At 38.8% G+C, this 23,127-nt stretch overlaps 1 protein-coding gene across 2 annotated transcripts; it reads left to right on the top strand.

Annotated features, from left to right (window-relative positions):
• The first annotated feature begins 2,509 nt into the window (after positions 1–2,509).
• Positions 2,510–4,891, top strand: pdyn (prodynorphin). 2 transcript variants are annotated; one of them, XM_047357501.1, is made up of 3 exons: positions 2,510–2,709; positions 3,006–3,129; positions 3,481–4,891. In XM_047357501.1, exons 1-3 carry the CDS (start codon positions 2,549–2,551, stop codon positions 4,024–4,026), a joined length of 831 nt encoding a protein of 276 aa, XP_047213457.1. In that variant the 5' UTR covers positions 2,510–2,548; the 3' UTR covers positions 4,027–4,891. The 2 variants fall into 2 exon arrangements, with proteins under 2 accessions (XP_047213457.1, XP_047213532.1); XM_047357576.1 differs by having other exon boundaries at positions 2,594–2,709; positions 2,917–3,129.
• Positions 4,892–23,127: the final 18,236 nt, after the last annotated feature.

Here is a 23,127-nt window from a genome sequence, read left to right as displayed (position 1 = left end):
AGACAATGATCCAAAACATAAAGCCAAATCTACAATGGAATGGTTCACAAATAAACGTATCCAGGTGTTGGAATGGCCAAGTCAAAGTCCAGACCTGAATCCAATCGAGAATCTGTGGAAAGAGCTGAAGACTGCTGTTCACAAACGCTCTCCATCCAACCTCACTGAGCTAGAGCTGTTTTGCAAGGAAGAATGGGCAAGAATTTCAGTCTCTCGATGTGCAAAACTGTTAGAGACATACCCCAAGCGACTTGCAGCTGTAATTGCAGCAAAGGGTGACACTACAAAGTATTGTTGGACCACTTGTTTGCTGAATATTGGACCATGTGCATGTTGTCGGACGTCACTATGCCTTTCCAACGGCATCGGCCATTTTGTATCCAGGACAGTCCGCTCCGACATATCCCGTCGAACACTACGACTGATATTACAAGGCGTCCCAAGTCTGACGTCACAAGACGCCATATAACAGGGCCTCCATTTTGAACACCCCACCTTCAGCTGGAGATCGTGACCCGATCCCCAACATCTGAAGCATCACCTGGAGAAGAGTCCCGTTTGGATCTCATTTATTTTCTCTCGTTGGCCAACGAACAATTCATAACTGAGGTTTCTGGACTAAGAAGGCCAGACATTTCACTTTGCCGATCGAAGGCGTGAGTTTAACACGTAACTAAAAACACGGAGTTTTGAGGAGACAAATCGCCACCGTGTTTCATCCTAAGTTGACTTTGATGGTCAGATCACGTTTTTCCCTTTTCGCCAAGGAGGCCAAAGGACAAAGACTGACCGCTTTCTTGGAGTTTAACTGCGGACGCGAAGCCACGCTTCACCCCCCTTTTTCCCTCTCACTCGCTGCCCTAGAAGGAAACTTCACCAAGTAAAACCCATCCTTTATTTTAATGTTTTTATTTCTTTATTAGGAATAGCCGGGCAGGGTATAGGAGATTTTTAGTGCAGTTAGAATCTAATGTGTTCTGAATGATATGTGCATGTAACCTTGTTATTGAAACTTTGATGTGCCGTGTTGACATCTGGAAGCCGCTGCGCTCTCAGCTCTGTGCGTGTTTTGTGGGGTATTTACCACCTGAGAGCCACAGCGCAGGTGCGCCGTGAGACTGGACTGCTAAAATAACCTCGTGGTGAAATTCCCCATTTTCTTTGTCTTCAACCTCACTGCTTGCTACCTTGCCGCCAAAAGTTTTATAACTCTTTGTCTGCTCAAGAGTTGGGGGAGGTTTTATGACTGAATATAAACTGAGTTACAGTTTGAGCTGCGCCCCACCCTCCACTCACCCCACACCCCTTCGTCATATTCTCATTTTTGCCATAACTGCTGGTTGATTCAATACACACCCACTGCTGTTTTTGCTTTATTTTGTTTAGTTAGATATTTTACCCCTTTTATGTAGAACTTTGCATGTTGAGTAGGTGATTTAATAAATATTCACATAGATGATAATAGAAGGCGTTCTGTGTTTATTTTGTGCAAGAGTTATTTGTCAGTCAAGATAAGGTTAAAAGTTCCACATGTTTCAGCAGAAACGGTCGATTAAACAGTGACATCTCTGGTAATAGTTATTAATTATTACGGAGTATTTAATGGTTGTAATTATCAAAGGCATTGAGCCACAATTACAACACCAGAAGACATCTCTGGTCTCGATTCAGAAATGAGGATTTTGGTTAAGAAATTGATTTTGTCAAATTATGATTTTTAATTATAATTATTGATCAAGATTAATCAATCAATAATCATAACTCCCAACAGTATTAACGCAAGAGGGCCGGATAATATTGCATGACCCACTTTTCAGTTTTTTATTTGTTAAAAAAGTTTGACACATCCAATAAATTTCATTCCACTTCACGATTGTGTCCCATTTGTTGTTGATTCTTCACAAAAAGATTTAATTTTATACCTTTATGTTTGAAGCCTGAAATGTGGCAAAAGGTTGAAAAGTTCAGGGGGGCCGAGTACTTTCGCAAGGCACTGTATTTTTAATTGAAAAAAAGGATTTTTGCTATATCTTTATTCTGATTAACTGTAATAAACCGTGATATCAAACTTGGTATATTAGAACATTTCAGACTAGGCAGCGGTTATCGTGCTATTATACAAGATGTTAACTGGGAAAATAGATTTTTGAGTGTGTTTGCAACTACATACCTTTTCCATGTATGACTCTGAAAATTATCTGGTTTTAGGGGTTGGAAGGATACCCTTAGCTCTTCCCCTATTCCACAGAAACAATTGGAAACATGGGGATAAGGGCTAAGGGTTAAACCTGGAATTTTCAATCTTCTACAGCAGCTGCAAAATGATTGCCAAAGCAGCACTGTCTTCAAACAGTTCATATTTTAGGGATCAGTTTTTTTATCTGTGTCTCTTGAGTGAAAAATAAAGTTGTCAGTGTGATTTACAGCCCATGGTTTGATCCAGACGTGCCAGAGATGAAGTGATGATGATGCTGCTGATGGGATTATCGCTTCTATAGCCTACCTTTCAAGTGTGGGCGTTGTTGAAAACTCCTAAAGTACGGAGGCGATGAAATCACTTATGCAGCACATTTGCTTCTTATTGGTCGGTGAACAAAGTTGCTCTGATGACACAGGCGAGGCTCCACAGATAAAAGGAAGGCGACGCTTTGAGGAGCAGGTGTTGAACGGAGGACGGAGAGCTGCTATAGTATATGTCCGACTCCTGAGGTAGCTACTCTTCACTTTGTTTTACTTATCATTGGAACTTTTATTTAGGCCACTCTTGTTTACTTATGTATTCAATTAGCTAGAAAAAAAAGATGTTGGCGCGCAATTACGCACAGCGCACTAATCCAGAATGTACTAAATACATTTATCGTTTAAAAAGAAAATGTTTGTATTATTTTAAAGTAGGCATGTTCTTCATCTTTACAGGCGACTGTTTTCCATGAGTCTGTAAATTCTGGAAGTAAACCGTTTGCTGGCTTGTCTTGTGTTTGGGTGCGCCCCGGGTTCTGCTGAAGAATGGAGTGGTACGTCTTGGTGTTGATGCTGAGCCTGCCGCCCTCTATCCATACAGACTGTTCATCACAGTGCCAGAGATGCGCCGAACAAATGCTGCGTCCCGACGCGGCTGTCAGCAGTCTGGTAGGAGACATTTTACGGAGTGAAACAGACAAAGAAATAGCTAGAGGTTGTTTTTTATCTTCAAATGAAAGCCACAGAGGCTAAAACTAGAATTGGAGTGAGAACACATTTATTTAGGCACAATTAAATACAAAAACAGAATTTTGAAAGAAAATTGCTTAATTCAATATATATATATATATATATATTGCCCAAGTCTGAATGTTTAGAACAGGTGATGGTGGTGAAACTATTTTAATCTAGAAAATAATTATCACCTATGAGCTGCGTCATGTTTGCGTTTCAACGCTTCAAAATGAAGCAAAGGTAAGCTTAGATGCCGTGTCTCACCTGTGTCTGTATCATCCCCAGTCGTGCAGCGCGGAGTGTGAAGAGAATGAGCTGGAGAGATGCGCTCCGGCTCCACGGCTGGCCGACTTCACCGAGGACCAGGCGGCGGAGGCGGAGGAGAGTCAACAGGCAGAACTGGTCAAGCGCTACGGCGGTTTCATCAAGCGGATCGACAAGAACAAGAACAAAGTGTTCACCTCCTCCCCGTGGCGTGATAACTCCGTACTGAAGGCCGCAGCGCTGCCTGCAAACTACGAAGAGCTGCTAAAGCAGCTGGAGGTGAGAGGCGCGTCCGCAGAGGAGGAGACCTTGCCGCACAGTTACGTTAAGCGCTACGGAGGCTTTTTACGCAAATTCGGCCCAAAGTCAAAGAGAAGGAGTTCCGTGGAAGAAGGCACCCAGGAGCCAGAGGAGCTCCAGAAGCGCTACGGGGGATTCATGCGGAGAGTCCGGCCTAAGCTTAATAATCTGAAATGGGACAAACGTTTCGGAGGGTACCTGCGGCGCCACTTCAAATTCTCTGTCCGCTCTGCAGAGGAGCCCTACTCCTCTTCCGCGGAGCTATAAGAACTCACATCGGGTACATGTCAAAAAATCTCCTGTTCCTGCCCTATCTGCTCATTCCAGGCTGCCTTCCACTCATGTGTCACCGTCTGTCAGTCAATGACCAATGCCTATTTATTAACGTCCCGTTTATACCATTCCTGTTTGTCTCAGCTCAAACCACGCATAGCGCACGGTTTGAGCAGTTTCCCTTCAAGACTTACTGGAAGTTTGGAAACCAAGCCGAGGTAAGAATGAGAACAGGATCAGAAAGTAAAAAGAAAGTGCTGAACAGCCCGTTTAGTTAGGCTTGAATTGAAACCGGTGAGCAAACAGATCATTTAATGGGTCTGAAAAATGAAACTTTTCAAATAAAGTGAGAACATTTATTGTGGTGCCAAAGTTTTCCCGAAATTACTCAATTTTGAAGGAATTCTGCGTCTCTTAATTCACGCAGGCAATTCACTTGAATTTTTTTCTGTTATGTTAAATAAAAATGTAACAATGTAAAAATATTTGACTGTATACTATGACAGCTTAGGTGAGTAATGCAGCAGCAGAAAAACTCACCGCAATTTGGTTGGATAATTTAAAAAGGAAATGAAATATGATCGTGTTTACAATCATTACAGTCCAAAATATATCACATAATAAAAAGGTGAAAAGGTTTTTTTTTTAATAAGCATACTTCTTGCGCTACCTTGTGGGAAAATAGCGTAACGTTTGTTCCATTTTGGACAATTCTTATCAGGCTTCAAATGAAATGAATGAATTCACTGAACTGTTTCTGACTCCTGTAACCATTTGTTTGCCAAAATGCTTTGAAATATGTTTAAGACTTCCAGCTGACAAAAAGTTGTAAAAAGAAATAAATTACCAGAAGATAAAATCTTTTGTTCATGTGATTTTTTTTTTGTGTGCACTTTATAGGCTATAGGTGGATGTAAACATGAAACTGATCTGCAACAGAATGAAACAGTTTTAGTTTTTAATCCTATTAAAGGGATTGGGAAAGATGCCATAAATGTTTTCCATACAACATTACAGCTGATGCTAAAAATAAAGAAATATTCTTCAGTTTGATCTAACCATAGCTTGATAAGGGGACAGCAGTTCTGTTAGCCGGCTTGCACTACATGAGTCTTTTAATAGTTTATTATTCGGGATCTCTGTTTGCTTCACATCTGCATCTTTCATTGATCACTGGTTTATTTTAGAAAGAATCTATAAAATGTTTCAATATTTTATCTGTTTAGATTTAATTAGGCAGTAACAGTTAGCTCCTGACATGAACCAATATCAGCTGAGCTCATTAGGTTCCAATAGTCTCTCAGTTGATCTTGAAACTGTTTAGCGAAGTTCAAACTTCTGAATTTTAAATCTATGTGTAAGCAGTAGTTAAAAAAGAATCTGCGGTCACCATTTCTATGTCATTATACTTTTATTGAAAAATAATGTTTATAGTTAAAACACAAGTTTCATTTAACAGTCAAACTGGTTAAAATGATAACTTTTATATAAATGTAAAGAAAAAAACTATTTTGCATCAGAATCTGCAAAACAGCTACTGTAGCATTTCCAACACCATTAATGGATTTTGAACAACCTTAGACTTCTCTAATAAAACAAAAAAAAAACACTATGTCACAAATATTCTGTGTTCCCCGGCGATGAGTTTTATAAAACCTGCATGAATAAAAAGGAGGGTGACGCAACAGCCAAAGAATTCAATGAGTGTTTATGTGTTGTTTTTTTTAATTTCCGGCTCAAGTTTGCAAAAAGTACAAGACGGCTGTGCAAAATTAAATGAATTACAACAATAAAACAGAGCCTAAATAACCAAAAGAACAAAATGAACATTTAAAAAACTGGGATTTACATGGGGTGGTCACCTCAACCTGCTACCCAGGTATTGTTGAATAAGACTGGATTGTTGGTGGACCAAAGTGCAGACAAGAGTGTGGGAGCCGCATGGCGAGTTGAAAAGTTTAATAATGATAACTGCATGACTTACAACAGGCCAAAACAAAACTTGGCACACAGGCAGGGTTACAGACATTGAGCAGGTAATTAACAGAAATGTATAAAAGGCTATTAGTTTGAAGGACATCTGTAAGTGTTTCCTTTGTCTGCCCATAGGGAGCAGTGACATATTTCTTCTTCGGTCTTTATGTTCTAGAGCAATCAGCCGAGCTAACAAACTTTTTTTTGTTATTAAAAATATATACAGCGAATATGGCATTATTGTCAAATATTTTCCAAACTTCAAAGCATGCCAGTATTGATTGCCTCCAAAGACAGAGGTGAAAGAAACAAAACCAAATTAGAGAAGAAATTAGATTTTACATAAAGAGAGGAAAAGATTAGTAACTGAAGAATATGGGAAAAAATAAATAAATAAATAGGGGTTTCCCAAAAGTTTTAAATTGTTAAACATATAAAATAAATCCACATGTTATTTGTCAATAAACTTTACAGATAAGAATTGGCAGAGTTCCTTGTGAAATGTGGGGAAAGACGGTTTACTTTTTAAGAAACAACTTTGATTTATTTCTAATTTTAATGTAACGGCAGTTCCACAAGGGAGTATTGTGTGGGCTATAATTATGTTTGTAGATTAGTCTCCATTATAATAAGACTTACTGGTGGAAAAAGGAAGTTTTATAGGGAGTTTTTGGATGTAAAAATCACGTTTAAGGAGGAAGTTGATACCACCCAAATCTGAAATTATTTTATTTGGAATATGAAACCATAGGGTATTTTGATTTTTTTTAAATGGTTGAAGCCAATTAATCTTAAGAGTGCCATTCAGGCTGTTAAAATTAATAGCTTGCAATTCTCCATCTTCAAACTTTTTGATTGAATTGCCTTGTCTAATATAGTGTTTTTTTTGCTTCCATATAAAGTCAAAGTTCACCCAATTAATAGATTTGATAGGTGATTTGGGTATACCTAATGTGTATGCGGGATATATAAGCCTGGAAATACTTTCCATTTTTGTTAGAAATATTCTTCCCAGAACAGATAAATCTCTGTGTGTCCACTTATTTAAATGAATTTGACATTTTTGCAGTTTCTCCCAAATATTAAAATTTTCTACTTCAGATTTATTTTTATCTATATAAATACCCAAATATAAAACATTGTATTTAATAGGGATATTAAAGCAGTAGATATAAAATCTGTTTACATTTACATAAAGTCCTGAAGCTTTTGAGAACCCCTCAACTACTTGAAGAATTAAATACAGACTGAGTTTCAGAAATTATTTGGGATATGCCTGATTTGAACTTTTTGGCAAAAATGTGAGTGAGGAGCTTGTATTCATTATTTAGCAGTGTTATAGGTCTTAAATTATCAAGAAGAGTTGGATCTTTTCCAGGTTTAGGAATGAGTGATTATGCCTTGTTTCATAGTGTGTGTTAAGCAGCCGTTTTCTAATATTTCTGTGAGCATTCCAAACACAAGGCTTCTGATATGGATCCAAAACTGATTGTAAAAGTTTCCTTTCAGGCCATCACAGCCTGGAGTTTTAGCTTTGGACAAAGCACCTAATGCTTTATCCAATTCTTCTATGGTAATTTTGACCTCACATACTTGCTTATAATTTACATCAGTTTTAAGTAGATTGGTAACATATTTCAGCCATTGGTTTATCATAAGAGGCAGAATAAAAGTTGCTGTAAAAAGTAAAAATTTCTTTGGATATTATTTTATAATCTGTACATGGCTTGATATCAATTTTCATGCAATTAATCACATTTCTTTCTTGCCTTATTTTTTCTAATCTACCAAAATATGCAGTACTTTTCTCACCATACTCGATCCACTTGACTTGAGATCTTAGATATGCTCCTTTAGCTTTTTTAGTATAAATTACATCTAAGTAAGATTGTAAAATCTTTCAACTCTGTTTATTATCATCATTAAAAATGGGTTTAGAGCAGATGTGATTGAGTTCTCTGATCATTTTTGCTCCTTTTGGACAGCTATTAATTTACTGTTTTTGATTGAGATTTGGCAGACTTCTAATTCAAAGAATTCCCATTTTTCTGTGTACAAATATATTCTCATCAGTAAAAATTAAATTCAAACTTTCAAGAATTTTGTTATTAAATTTTTCATTAGTAAGCAGTGTTGAGTTAAATTTCCAGTAACCTTTATTATGGGATTTTTGCAATTGAGTTGTGATATTAAGTTGTATCAGACAGTGATAAAGGTGCTGGTGAGATGCCAGCATCCACACTATTTTGCATCTTATTGTCTGAGACTAGCCAGAAGTCAAAATGGGATTTAGCTAAGCCATCGGGTTTAAACCAGGAAAAGGACTCTCCAAGTGGATGTGCTTCTCTCCAAGGATTTATTAGGTTAAGATCTAAAAAAAAAGTTATGTAAAACTAAATTTATATGATAGGATTGGAATTTAGATGCCGATCTATCAAGCCAATTATTATACACCATGTTGAAATCTGAGTTCCTTCAGGTGACTATTTATTTCAGTCAGTAAAAATTTGTTCTGAGTAACACTGTGATAACCCTAAACATTACAGAGAATTAAGAAGCAATTTTTCATTTTGAGTACACAGATTATCCAGTGACCTAGGTTGTCTTTCCTATGAGTTTCTATTCTGTTCCTAAAGTTTTTAAATAATAAAGCTACACCAGCGGATTTTTTTAGTGCCATGACAAAGAATCCCCATCCCCCACTGATTAGACCAGAAGTCCTTATTGGCCTAATTAGAATGTGTTTCTTGTAACATTATGCAGTTAGCTTTTACATTAGCACTTACATTAGTATAGTATTAGTATACAGTATAACAGTATAAAATTGATTTTCTTTTAACACTATTTCTCAAGCCCCTAATATTTAAAGATACAGTTAAAGTTGGAAAGAAACACAGACATAAAGGGTAGAAAAAGAGAACAAAAATACCACAAGTTAACTGAACTTCAAGTGCTCAGATGAAGGTTTTGGTCGGTAAGGATGAGCCGCTAACTCCCTAAAACTGCATTTAGAACAGAGCAATTGACCTTTAAATCAAAAATATCATTGTTACTTATCAAATAGGTTTTATCCAACATTTGAACTTTGAATTTGCTTATATAAACATAAGGCATTTTAGAAATAAGGAATATAACTGGTATGAAATTAGAAGTTAACACATTGTGTTCCTCCTGATAATGAGATACTCTTTAACTGGGTTTACAGTCATCCAGGGAATACCCGAACTCCATGGGTGTCTACAACGTTTTCTCAATAGTAGACGTTTTTCCCCTCACTCCTGGCATGCTCCATTTTGGGTTAAACTGCAGCTCTTGCCTCCAGGTCTGGTTTGCAGAAATTTTCTTTGAAGTGAATGCCCAGCTCCTTCCACGTTTTGGAATCCTTGGTCATTTTCCAGAAGGCATCTCCGTGGTGTCTCATGTTGAACTGGACTATTATCTGATGATGTCTGCCCTCTTTTTTTTTCTCCAGATGGTGCACAGTGTCCACTGCGCTCCCAACTGATGAGGCCCAATGTGATGCAATCACGGCTAGGACCTCAAGGACTTCTTTGCAGGTATCTTCATTATTTTTTTGTTCTTTCAAGCCCTGGATTTTCAAATTCATAGTGTTCTAGTTCCGACAATCTTTCCTTCAGCTCCACATTTTCTTTGATAAGTGCAGGTACATCTTTTTCCAAACCAGACAATTTAGCTTTACAGTCCTTTATATCAGCTGCATTCATTTCAGCTAGCTTGGAAATGTTAGCCACTATTATCATGTTGTCACACAGCTGCACACTGAAGTCATCAATCTTGTTAGTAAGCTTGTTAATGGCTTCTACAATCAGATTGTTGGTTTCCTCATTTGAGGACACCATTACCTTACCTTGTTGAGTGGTGCCAGTGTTTTGATAGGTGTTGGCAGAGATTTTCTTTTGGTTGACAGTGTAGAAGTCTCCATTAAATATCCATGGTCGGAGACCGGGGAGCACTTACAGGCTGCTGCTAGCTTAGCTGCAGCATCGTCTTTCTCCCGCTTCATCTTTTCTTTTTTCTTTAGACCACAATTTATGCTGGCCTTTAATCTCAGATGAAGACTTTGGTTTTTAGAAGTAAATAGGTAATATCAGTAACCTGTTTGATGCTCAAAAACAGAGGTATAAACTGTTGTATTGGGATTAGCTACCTGCCCAGATCGCCATCTTCCACGGAACCGCCGAGCTAGTGAACGACATTGTCACTGTCACTACCCGATCTGTCCCGGAAACTGGATCTATACCATCAGCTCATTTGAGCATGCCCAAACAAAATTACTTCCAGGAAGGCATTTTTTCTTTTATCTTATTTTTTCTTTCTTTTATCTTATTTTTTGGTTTCTTTTTGTATTTTATTGTAATCATATACAGGTCCTTCTCAAAATATTAGCATATTGTGATAAAGTTAATTATTTTCCATAATGTCATGATGAAAATTTAACATTCATATATTTTAGATTCATTGCACACTAACTGAAATATTTCAGGTCTTTTATTGTCTTAATACGGATGATTTTAGCATACAGCTCATGAAAACCCAAAATTCCTATCTCACAAAATTAGCATATCATTAAAAGGGTCTCTAAACGAGCTATGAACCTAATCATCTGAATCAACAAGTTAACTCTAAACACCTGCAAAAGATTCCTGAGGCCTTTAAAACTCCCAGCCTGGTTCATCACTCAAAACCCCAATCATGGGTAAGACTGCCGACCTGACTGCTGTCCAGAAGGCCACTATTGACACCCTCAAGCAAGAGGGTAAGACACAGACAGAAATTTCTGAACGAATAGGCTGTTCCCAGAGTGCTGTATCAAGTCACCTCAGTGGGAAGTCTGTGGGAAGGAAAAAGTGTGGCAGAAAACGCTGCACAACGAGAAGAGGTGACCGGACCCTGAAGAAGATTGTGGAGAAGGGCCGATTCCAGACCTTGGGGGACTTGCGGAAGCAGTGGACTGAGTCTGGAGTAGAAACATCCAGAGCCACCGTGCACAGGCGTGTGCAGGAAATGGGCTACAGGTGCCGCATTCCCCAGGTCAAGCCACTTTTGAACCAGAAACAGCGGCAGAAGCGCCTGACCTGGGCTACAGAGAAGCAGCACTGGACTGTTGCTCAGTGGTCCAAAGTACTTTTTTCGGATGAAAGCAAATTCTGCATGTCATTCAGAAATCAAGGTGCCAGAGTCTGGAGGAAGACTGGGGAGAAGGAAATGACAAAATGCCAGAAGTCCAGTGTCAAGTACCCACAGTCAGTGATGGTCTGGGGTGCCGTGTCAGCTGCTGGTGTTGGTCCACTGTGTTTTATCAAGGGCAGGGTCAATGCAGCTAGCTATCAGGAGATTTTGGAGCACTTCATGCTTCCATCTGCTGAAAAGCTTTATGGAGATGAAGATTTCATTTTTCAGCACGACCTGGCACCTGCTCACAGTGCCAAAACCACTGGTAAATGGTTTACTGACCATGGTATCACTGTGCTCAATTGGCCTGCCAACTCTCCTGACCTGAACCCCATAGAGAATCTGTGGGATATTGTGAAGAGAACGTTGAGAGACTCAAGACCCAACACTCTGGATGAGCTAAAGGCCGCTATCGAAGCATCCTGGGCCTCCATAAGACCTCAGCAGTGCCACAGGCTGATTGCCTCCATGCCACGCCGCATTGAAGCAGTCATTTCTGCAAAAGGATTCCCGACCAAGTATTGAGTGCATAACTGTACATGATTATTGGAAGGTTGACGTTTTTTGTATTAAAAACACTTTTCTTTTATTGGTCGGATGAAATATGCTAATTTTGTGAGATAGGAATTTTGGGTTTTCATGAGCTGTATGCCAAAATCATCCGTATTAAGACAATAAAAGACCTGAAATATTTCAGTTAGTGTGCAATGAATCTAAAATATATGAATGTTAAATTTTCATCATTACATTATGGAAAATAATGAACTTTATCACAATATGCTAATATTTTGAGAAGGACCTGTAAATAGTACATGATATAAAGGGAATATCAGAAATACAGACCAAAATGGCTCATTTCGACAGACCATTTAGACTGTTCTGAGCATGCGCAACGATTACGTTACAGAGAGAAAATTTAAATTCGTTTGAACATTTGATTCTCTCTGTACTGTACACCGCAACAGTGTTGATCACAGAATGGATCTGTTCGCAGTCTTTGGTCACCTGCATTCTTTTCTAGAAAAGGAAACGTTTTCAAAAGATGTGGATTTTTATTTCAGGAAAAAAATAAAACGGATGTCTCCACAAGAGGTAGTCGATCAATAAGCCTGATAAATAATTGTCTACTAAAATATATTTTTCGAACAAATTAATGACAATTATTATTAAGTGAATTATAGCAATGCCTGGGAAACCCTTTTTATAGCAAGTAATTTAATACCATAAATATGTTCGCTTTATAGATCTACATTTTAAAATCAAAATGTGTATTACATATGTTATATTAAAACTATTTACAGGCCATAATATAGAACACCGTTATGCTTATTTCCAGTACTATTTAAATGACTAAAGCACATTCAACAGCGATCCGGAAGGGATTTTGTTTGCGCATGCGCAAATGAGCTGATGGTATGGCTCGTTCTTCTGGGACAGATCGGGTAGTGACAGGCATAACTAATACTATGGTGGCCGGGGGGTGCAAAACACTTTTACATTTCAGAAAACAAATTTACATTTCAGAAAACAATTTAACAAGATGCAAAACAAATTTACATTTCAAAAAACAAATTTACATTTCAAAAAACAAATTTACATTTCAAAAACAAATTTACATTTCAAAAAACAAATTTACATTTCAAAAAACAAATTTACATTTCAGAAAACAATTTAACAAGATGCAAAACAAATTTACATTTCAAAAAACAAATTTACATTTCAAAAAACAAATTTACATTTCAAAAAACAAATTTACATTTCAAAAAACAATTTAACAAGATGCAAAACAAATTTACATTTCAGAAAACAAATTTACATTTCAGAAAACAAATTTAACAAGATGCGAAACAAATTTACATTTCAGAAAACACTTTTACATTTCAGAAAATCAACCGGAAAGGGAATGTACCAACGCCGAGGCCGAGGCAGCCTCAGAGGCTGCATCCTTCGAAGGACGTATTTGTAGGCCGATTACGTTACAGCGCGCCGACGAAGGCTGTCCCAATTCATGAATCATTCCGAGACTCCCTCAAATGCGGCCGACAAATGTGTCCTTATTTTGCCCGATTTGAAGAATGGGTCGTGAGTATCCTTTGCGGCCCATCATTTCCCATGATTCATCGCGGGTCGAAGCGGTCGAATCCAGAGACAATCATGTTCAGGTAAAAAAGATGTTTGATTTAACTAGCCAATAAACAAAGAGAAAGAATATTCTCTTCTTTCTCGCTGATTCCAAAGCAATAAAAGACACTAATAGATTGCTGATCCACATGCAATACGATCCCAAGACAACTAAATGTGACTGAAAATCAGCAGCATTGTGCTGTCCCTCATACTTTGAATCACGCTCACACTGGCGAACCAGTTCCTGAATCAGTCATGTGGTACGGCCCGCTTTCGAGGCCCTGATCATCACCACATGCGTCGTCGACACAAGTCTCGATACGCGCTTCACAAAAAGTCTGCCAGGATGAGGGCGGTTCCAAGATGGCTGAGTAAGGGTGCTTACTGCTGAGCTCTGCTTCAACAAACTTAAACTATGGTAGAAACAAAAGTGTAAACCCTTCCTTACAGTGTCGTGCCTAATATTACTGAAGACTGCAAAATCAGAACAAAGTGACAAAATGTCGCCTTCACGTGACAGGAAAAGATCAATGGAAAAGCTCAAGCTAGGAGAGCATTGCTAACGTGGTCCCGGTAGGCAACCCACTCATTGATAACTGCCATGATTATGCCTCTACATCTGACTCGTTACCGCTGCCGATAGCTGAGGTTATGGACAACTTTCCCCTTCTTCCTCTCAGCCTGTGTAATTCTCCTGCACCTAAAAAACCTATTCACGCCGTTTCTGGATCAGGGAATATGGACGTAATCGCTAGCTTCTCAAAGCTTATAAATGATAGAGCAGACTGGCTCACACTGCAGATTGAAGGTCTAAAGAAGACCATCGACTTTGCATGCAAAGAAATCAAAGAAATTAAAGGAAAAGTGCATGTTTTGGAAACAAAAGTCACTAATGGGGAAGATCGACTGGACACTTGCCAATAAAGAATCGACTACTTGGAAAGCCACTCTCGGAGAATGAATCTAAGGCTTTATGGCGTTAAAGAAATGGACAGAGAAGATGTGCGGGATACTGCCACAAAGATCTGCCTAGAGGTACTGCACAAACGGTCGCCTTGGTGCAGTTTTTGTCCGCAGGTGCTAACTGACGCTTATGGAAGTTACAAATTCATTGTTTTTCACAGCAGCTGCTGGGAAGAGGTTATATTAGGTTTTTTCTTCCCTCTTCTGATTCATGCAGCGTGTTGATTTACACTGTACCTTATATCAGGTCCTGACAAAAACTATGACAGGTTTGGTTCTGCAGGTTCTTTCCTTTTGGGGAAGGAAAGGAAACCTAATCAGTTCTGTGCTGCACAGAAATATTTAAACACTTGTTGTTTTCTAAGATATCACCAGCTAAAACTTTTAAACTTTTTGAGAGTAATTGGTTTTGTTAAACTCATTTTCCTTGGTAAAACAAACCTTTAAAATGAGAATGGGAAAAATTGGGTTATTTTTGAAAGTAAGAAAGATTCTGATTGGACAGTGGTACCACACAAAAATTAAATTAATCTCATGTTTCCTAAAAGACTCTGCATAGAAAAGGCCTTCAGAACTGAGGAGTTATTTTCCACCACAGTACCAAGTTTTTTAAGCATGCTTTTTCTTTATTTTAAAACAGATCTGTATTTTTTGTTTTTAGCTTTTTAGCATAATGTTTATCTGAAGCTTCTTATGAACTGGGTTAGGAGCAAATATGATCTGAGGTAAATTAGGAGCTGTGAACTCATAATTTTAAATCTGATTATTGTCCAAGCAGAAATAATACACTAACAGGTCTGGGAATATTTAGCCACTCCTCTTTTCAATCTGAAGAAAGTTAACATCATTGTTCATTTTAGGAAAAGAAAAAGAAATAAAGGCTCTCTCAACACTAAAGAAGATGGTCGGCTCAAACTCTAGTCTCCTTGTTTGATTTCTTAGGGTTTAAAGATTAAAAGAATATCTAGGAATACAAAGGTACACAAGGTGATTTCAGATTACTAAGAGATAAAATATTGGAACATATTTCAGCATTTGGATTAAAATTTAAATAGCCAAATTAAGGAAAATTATGTCTTCCCTTTGAAACACTATGTTGGAACAAAGTCCAGTTTGGAGTCAAGCTTCTTATCTTAATTTCTGATTAAGTCAAACACTACAGTTTTGTTTAGTTTGGGTATACCATAAAAATGTCAACGCTGGCTTAAAATACTTCTTTGCATTTAACCTGAGCAGAGAAATTCTGCAATACAGCTGTGATCAAATTGAGCAAAACAAAAAGAGAATTATAACAATAACTCTCAGGATTGTAGTTATTATTATAGAGTTACAGTACAAAGAATTAGCAAAAGGTTTCAGCATCAGTAAATTTGGATACATTTCAGAGAAAACTGTGCTTCTAAATAGTTTGAGATTTTTTGGACTATGTGCACTCATTTTTAAAAAAAGAATCCTGAAGATTGTCATAACACAATTGATCAATTATAGCATTAAAAGATATGGTTAAGAAAACATATTCTGAAAAGAGATTGTTAAAAATTTATTTGAATTCTTGAAGCTTCAAATTTGGCCATTTGTTTGTCTTTGATGTTTTGTCTTTGTTTTGATGGAATGAATGTTTGTTTATATGTTGCATGAAACAATAATCCATGTTTAGAATAATGTTTCTAAATCCCAGATTGATTAAAACTTTGAGTTTTCAGGAGAGTTAAGAAGCAGCTTGTTTCTGAGGTAGGTGAATGTTAACAGTTTTGCAGTTTAAGGTTCACTAAGATGGGTTGGAATGAAGAAACTGTGGGTCCGCCCATAGGCTGTCAATCAGAGGTTAGTTCTGCCTGACTCCGCCCACCTACCAGGTTGGTTCATACCTTTGCTGTCATGGTAACGCTCAGCACCTCCCTTCCTGAGTTTTAACACTGTTTAAGAGACAATAGAATCAAAATGCTTGTAGTGATTGTTGCCTTAAAAACATGTTGTTTTTTTGTATAATAATTAAGGATGTAGCATGACTTTTAGATTTATGTGTTTTACTATAAAAAGATTAATGAAATAGTTTAAACTAGTTTGAAGAATTAGTTTTGCATGCAGAATCATTGGTGATTTATTAGATTGAAAGTTTTCCCTGGTGCCATTAAGCTAACTGACAGTTCAAGATATGCCAAAAGTAAGGAATATATTTCTGATAAAGAAGGAATTATTTATTAGATTTAATTTGAATGTGTATGCATCAGAATTACATTAGATGTCCATTAATCTAATACTTATCTTCATACAAGACAAATCAGGATGATATGTGACTAATTTCTAAGTGAGACATTGATGAACTGTACGACGACTGAAGTTTGTGTTTTGTTGTTAATGGAACTGAGTTACAGTTAAAAACATCTGGATTTTATTTATGCTGCTTTCGTTAAATTCAAAGAGACACATAGTTATGTCAGAATTCATTTCTTTGGTTCTATGTAATGTGATCTTGGTTACTAGAACATTCTTGTTTACACCTTTTGCTGGATTGTCGCATGGGTTGGACCCTGCGCCAGAAGAGGGGAATGTCAGAATAAAGTAACATGGAGTTATTGCCAAGATCATTTTCTTCCACATCTTTGTGTGAAGGTAGGATGTTGTTTTACTGTCAAAACTTGTCCACTGTGTTTTCTCAAGTTTCACAGATGGTGAAGGCTGCATTACCAGAAACAGCCACTTCCACCCTCCAGTCCTTTATTCCTGGCGACTGGATTCTGCTCAGAGAATTTAGGAGAAAACACAGGAAGTCCAGGCGCTGGAAAGGCCCATATCAGATCCTACTAGACACCCAGGAAAGCTGCAGGAAAGCTGCAGGAAAGCTCCAGCTCCTCCATCTTCATCTGGCTTCCAGGACACAAGTCATCTTCCAACTGGATCATCCACGGCCTGAAAGGTGTGAGGACAGCGGACCACCACAAGACAAAGAACTGTAAGCGGATCACTGGCGAGTGATTGAAGAGGTGGTTGAAGAACACTGTTCTTACAAGGGCACAATAATCTCTTGGGCAGTGCAACGTTATTTCAGAATCTACTTAAGGCCATCGCATTGCCTGAAAGTTAGAAATCATAAGGTCATTTGCCTCACTGCACACACACCACAGTGAGAGACACATAGGATACATACAGGGAAGACCTCTACACATTGCACATAACCTTTCTCTGGATGATGGACTGGTGACGTCTGCAACAGAGAGACAGTCAAACATGCGCCATGATGCTTATTCTCCTTAATTTCTTAATATTTGGTGGCTACTAGGCGCTCCTTTACCTGGACGGCGAGGGTCAGCCAAATTCTTTTCTCCCACTTTGACAGCGAAACTGACTCTGAGGAGGAAATCTTGGATGCTTTTATCTAACTTTCATGTTTATTGCTTGATATTTATCATTATGGCACAAATTTGAAATGTGTTCATGTCCATCGTTGTTATAATTTGTTTTCAGTACCAGAAGAAAGGAGTTCTAATGTAAATTCTTGTATTAAGTGCTCTAAGGTGTTCCAAAGTATATGACCTTTAGGTTACCTCTCTTTCTTCAGAACATCTGGGTTAGTGGAGGAAGCTGTCAAAACCAGGAGCAGATGGGTCTGCTCATAGATAACGTTGTTACCCCGGACCCGAGGACGGTTCAGGGCCGTAAAGCCCAAACTCTTTTAAGTTGAGATAACACCCACATACTCTTTAAATACTGTGTGTAAATGTTGACACCACACTGAACCCAAAGACAGAAGAAGAGGCGGAATGATTGAGTTTCTCTCACTGGGAGTGGTGGAACTTCCCTCCCATCCCAGAAGACACCGTTTGGCAGACATTTTATATTTTATGTTACATTTCGATGTTTCTGTATCTTTTTCAGGTTATGATTTAACTTTGTGTGGTTGAGGACTCAGTGTGTGAATTCATGGACACATAATATGATGTATGCATGTTTTTTAATGATTTTCTCTTTTACAAGTAGTACAGTACTAGTTTTACTTATTTCTACTTATTTTTAGAAGGACATTTTAGATTGTGAACCCTTTTATTAGAGTTCAAAAGAGGGATTGTAGAATATAAACTATTTATGTGTGTAATTGGAATGTGGAGAAAGTGCAAGGTCCTTAGGGAGGGAAGTAGAGAGTCCAAAGTCATAAATTAGTGAAGGACAAGGAATCACCGATGGGGGAGAAGAAGACAGGGGAGTACAGCGCACAGAGAGGGCAAGGTCATAAATTGGGGAAGGAGACAAGGCGGGAGCCAGACAGGACATGAGGTTATATTGTTGCTGGGGAGATATTTACAGACAGAATGATTGTGTATGTGTACTGCATAGCAGCGAAGGGTATATTGTGGCCCCTCCAAAACGGACAACACACAGACGTTTCCAGGTACCAGTGTAAGTGTGTGTCCCTTCTCTGAATTCAGATTGGTTTTAATAAACTTGTGGAAACGTACAACTGATCTCTGACTGAGGATTGTCCTTTGGGTGCCAAATAAAAAGAGTCGGGGAGAGGTGAGGAGTAATGTAAGAGTTAACTGACGGCCAGTAAAGTTTTCCTACCTCAACATTATCAGGCTCCTCTCCTGTGGAACCAGCTCCCAGCTTTAGTCCGTGAGGCAGACACCCTGTCTACTTTTAAGGCTAGGCTTAAAACTTTCCTTTTTGATAAAGCTTATAGTTAGAGTGGCTTAGTTTATCCTGAGCTATCTTCCTTATTTTCTATCTCTGCCTTCCTCCCTCCCTGTTGGTTGGAGTAAGGGGGAGTCAGGTTTAGCCTAAACCGGCTCAGTTATAGTTGAGGTGCAAACACACCCTCCATTTCTGCTACCTGTATGACCCCTTCTCTTTTCCAATGGTTATAATCAGTCTGACAGAGAGAGGTATCCCAATCCTTGTGGTTTTTAGTATAACAATGACCATCAGAGGGACCCGTTGTGGGGTTCCTTGAGACGACATTGTTGTAAATAAGCGCCGCTTTAACTAAATAATCTGAAATGAAACTATCTGTGTAGTGTTGAAGCACCCTCCCAAGGGGTGTTCTGCGTGTTCATTTATTCACCGTAAGCTGAAAGAATTCACAAGACATTATAATAAATCACAGGGAGACAGCTGTATGTTATTCAAATACCTGGCCAGGGGAAGCTCTCTGTCATGTGATCTGACCACACACCGAGACGACTTCGGAGCTTCTCCCTGGGGCCATTGCTTTTATTGAAACACACATGAAAATAGGCAGCGCCCTGTCCACAGTTTTTTCACACATGTAGTCACGTTACACACATTTTCCTGCCTACCATATTAGGACATGTTCCGGTCTCACAGCTGCATCTCGTATCTACTGATATAAGCAGGGAGTAACTCTGTAGTTGCATTATCACAAATCTTCCCACACATGCAGTTCTTCAGTATTTTCTGCTTCATCACACTCAAGGCCAAGTTTGTGCAACAACACTGCTGCAAGCCACTAACACAGACTTATACATTTTATTTCCCACACTGGTTATGAACATAATAATTAATGCACACACATAATATATCGCCACAGTAGTTATGCTGCTATAGGCTTAGGCTGCTGGAGGACATAACGACCACTTTCACCTTCTTCGCTACATTCTCACGCTACTCTCCAATTTTGCATTTTTTGCTGTTATTTCAGCTTTTAACTTTGTTCTCTCTTTTCTCTTCCTAGAATACGGTGGCCGGGGGGTGCAAAACACTTTTACAAGTACCGAAACAAATTGACATTTCAGAAAACAAATTGACATTTCAGAAAATCAACCGGAAAGGGAATGTACCAACGCCGAGGCTGATCCGGAAGTCAGCCTCAGGGCTGCATCCTTCGAAGGACGTATTTGTAGGCCGATTACGTTACAGCGCGGCGATGAAGGCTGTCCCAATTCATGAATCATTCCGAGCAAATGCTGCCGACAAAAGTGTCCTTATTTTGCCCGATTTGAAGGATGGGTCGTGAGTATCCTTCGCGGCCCATCATTTCCCATCATTCATTGCGGGTCGAAGCGGATTGGTCAAGCAGGGGAAGCCATGGCGGACCATAGCAACAAAAGCTGTGAGTAAATTGTGTAAAATTACACTTTCTGTGACACAAATTAAGTTCTACAATGTTTTTAGTGCGGGAATATAACTATGTAGACGTGAAATATCTGCTTGATTTATCTAGACATCGCTTAATTTCAAATGTGCTCCGACGTGTTCGGAGTTTTCCGTTCCCGGCGTAGTAACCGGCTCGTCTCGCCAGTCCTACCGGCGGTGAGGTGAGCTAGACCCGGTAGAGATCTGACCGGACTATCGGCACTAAGCTCCCGCTGGCAGTCATCACAGTGAACGTTTAACACAAGTGATTTCTAACAGTTTATGTTATTATTTTAATTGTTACTGAAAATCGATTTAATATTTCAGGTGATATTAAGGTTAACCAGAATAAATGGACAGTTTTATGTAATCTAACTGTATCGCTGGAGAGTGTGATTGAGAATAAATAAGCTTTTCAATATTAATTTTTAATGAAGAAATGTGCTATATGTTTTAAAAGTTTATTCATAATTCAGTTAGCATTATAATTTCTGATTCCAGGTAAACCCGACGAGGAATAAACCTCCAAATGTAAATGAATCTCAGTAAAGAAGTGAAAAGTTTGAAAGAGCTTGTTTTAGACATTTGCTTAGAAATATTTTTTATATTTTCTTCAAATTAAGACAAATGTAAAATTAAAAAAGGCTTTCTTTTTGCTCTGATATTAAGCAAGATATTTTTTTTTTAGGTACAAAGGAGCAGACGGGACAGTTTATGAAGCTCAGGGGTGAGAACCACCACCTTTTTACTGGAGCTAAAAACTCAGCCACCGTGGCTTGGAGGTACAATAACATTCTTTACAGTCAGTTTCTGTCCAGTTTTAATAACTTCTATCTTTCTAACTTTCATAAATATCCATCCAGTGATTAACATACTTCTTTCAGTTTAGGACAATTCTGGAGAAGATGGACCAACAGGGGAAGGTCAGCCCTTTGCAGGCCAAAACAATGTGGGACAATTTGAAAAAAAAAGAAGAGGAATTTAGATTATGTTCAGAAATAATAATAAAAATATTTCTAAAAGTCTTGTTGATTTCTCTGTTTAGTCAACTCTTTTTTTTTATTCCATCTAATTTTAGGATTGCAAGTATCCAGGGTCAGGAGAGGGAGTCAGTGAAAAGCCCACTGCTGCTACTTGGACCTGGTTTGTCCTTATGGATGAGGTGTTGGGACAGAGGTCTTCCACAACACCTCCTGTCCTGATTACCTCCATCCCTGAGGACACTCCAGGGCCAAGCGGAGTGGTGGACAACCAGATGGAGAAAGAAGACAGTGAGCCATCAGGAAGGGGTCAGAAAAGAAAGAGGGACAGATATGAGGAGATAATGGAGTTGATCAGGGAGGACATGAGGGCACAGAGAATGGACAGACTGTTTTCCAAAGAATGACACCAAAATAAGGTGCTATAAAAGAAATATTAAGTTTTGTTCAGATTGTTTCTTAAAATTTTAAGGTGTTCTAATAAATTTCAAAATTGTTTTTGTCACTAATGTTATTTACATTTGATCTAACAATACATCAACTTCATTTAAAGTTATAAACAGAATTTATTATGAAAAATACAAACAGCATTTTAAACAGAATGAGGGAAGAAAACATTCAAACAGATCAAGATTACAAGACAAAAGGTATAAAATAAAACTATGTACAAGTATTTACAATGGAGACAGCAGGATCAACCTGAGTGACTGATTCCTGGAAAAACCTCTTGAACAGAACAAAGAGGCAGATGTCTTTCTGAACAGAAAGTCTGACGATGTGGTTAAATCTCTCACAAGGTCAGAGACATGGATGGATGCTGCAACTGAGATCTGTGGTTAGTCTTTCTGGATGGTGAGTGAAGCATCACACAGGTGGTCTGCAGATGTTTGTGATGCCTCTTTCCGCTGTCCACGTCATCGTCCATCAAGTGGGTTTAAAGGACTGGCTGAATTGACGGCTGCCACATCACTAAGAGGTAATCGGAAAAATGCAGAATTAGAAGATGGTGCTCACAAAATATTACAATTAGTTATTCCCCTCAAACATTGATCACATCTATAATATTATACTTGGCTGACACAGTAGTCATGTTCTGGTGGTACCTCCTCCAGGGCAGACACCTCAGCTGAAAGCTGGTCCTGCCAGAGAGCAACGCTGACTGCCTCAGTCCAAACCTCACCCTCATCCTCTTCTACAGCCTCCTCTGGGTCATCCTCTGGGGCCATGACATCCCCAGCACCAAGGCAGATGTGGAGGATGGTGCATGCTGTTATGACCTGAAAACAATTTAAAAGAGGGTGCATATATGTGTATGTGTATATATTATGTATAATGTATATATAAAATGGATCTAGGTCAAAACGTGCATGAGGTACAAAGGTGTCGTGCACCTCCAGCGCTTGCTGGAAGATGGCCCTGAATCTGGTTTTCATCATTCCAAAAACACGCTCTATTATAGAGCGTGTTTCTGGAATGATGGCTGTTAAAGCGCTGAGCTCCCACACCTTGTCTTGTCCTCTTCTAGGGAGTGATGAGGGGGAGTGGATATTGGAGGCATGGGTACCCTCCATCAGCAAGGGTAAAATGCCCTGGAGGAGGATAAACTGTACAGTGGGCTGTGGTGGAGCACCCTAGAGTCATGCACTGACCCAGGCTAGCCCACATACGTGTCAATAAAATGGCTCCGATGGTCAGAAACTGCTTGCAGGATTATGGAAGGGAAGAGTTTCCTGTTCCTGTAGCACTGACCATCAAGGCTGCTTGGAGACCT

Source organism: Girardinichthys multiradiatus, chromosome 1, assembly GCF_021462225.1.
Source record: "Girardinichthys multiradiatus isolate DD_20200921_A chromosome 1, DD_fGirMul_XY1, whole genome shotgun sequence".
NCBI classification, from domain to species: Eukaryota; Metazoa; Chordata; class Actinopteri; order Cyprinodontiformes; family Goodeidae; genus Girardinichthys; species Girardinichthys multiradiatus.
The sequence above is the reverse complement of the archived record's forward strand: the minus strand, read 5'-3'. Positions and strand labels throughout refer to the sequence as shown.

Bases quoted from the DNA above. Each gene is read 5' to 3' on its own strand.
- pdyn (XM_047357501.1), top strand. From the start codon at position 2,549: ATGAAATCACTTATGCAGCACATTTGCTTCTTATTGGTCGGTGAACAA. The intron at 2,710-3,005 runs GTAGCTACTCTT...GTTCTGCTGAAG, and splicing joins GTATATGTCCGACTCCTGAG to AATGGAGTGGTACGTCTTGG. The intron at 3,130-3,480 runs GTAGGAGACATT...TATCATCCCCAG, and splicing joins ACGCGGCTGTCAGCAGTCTG to TCGTGCAGCGCGGAGTGTGA.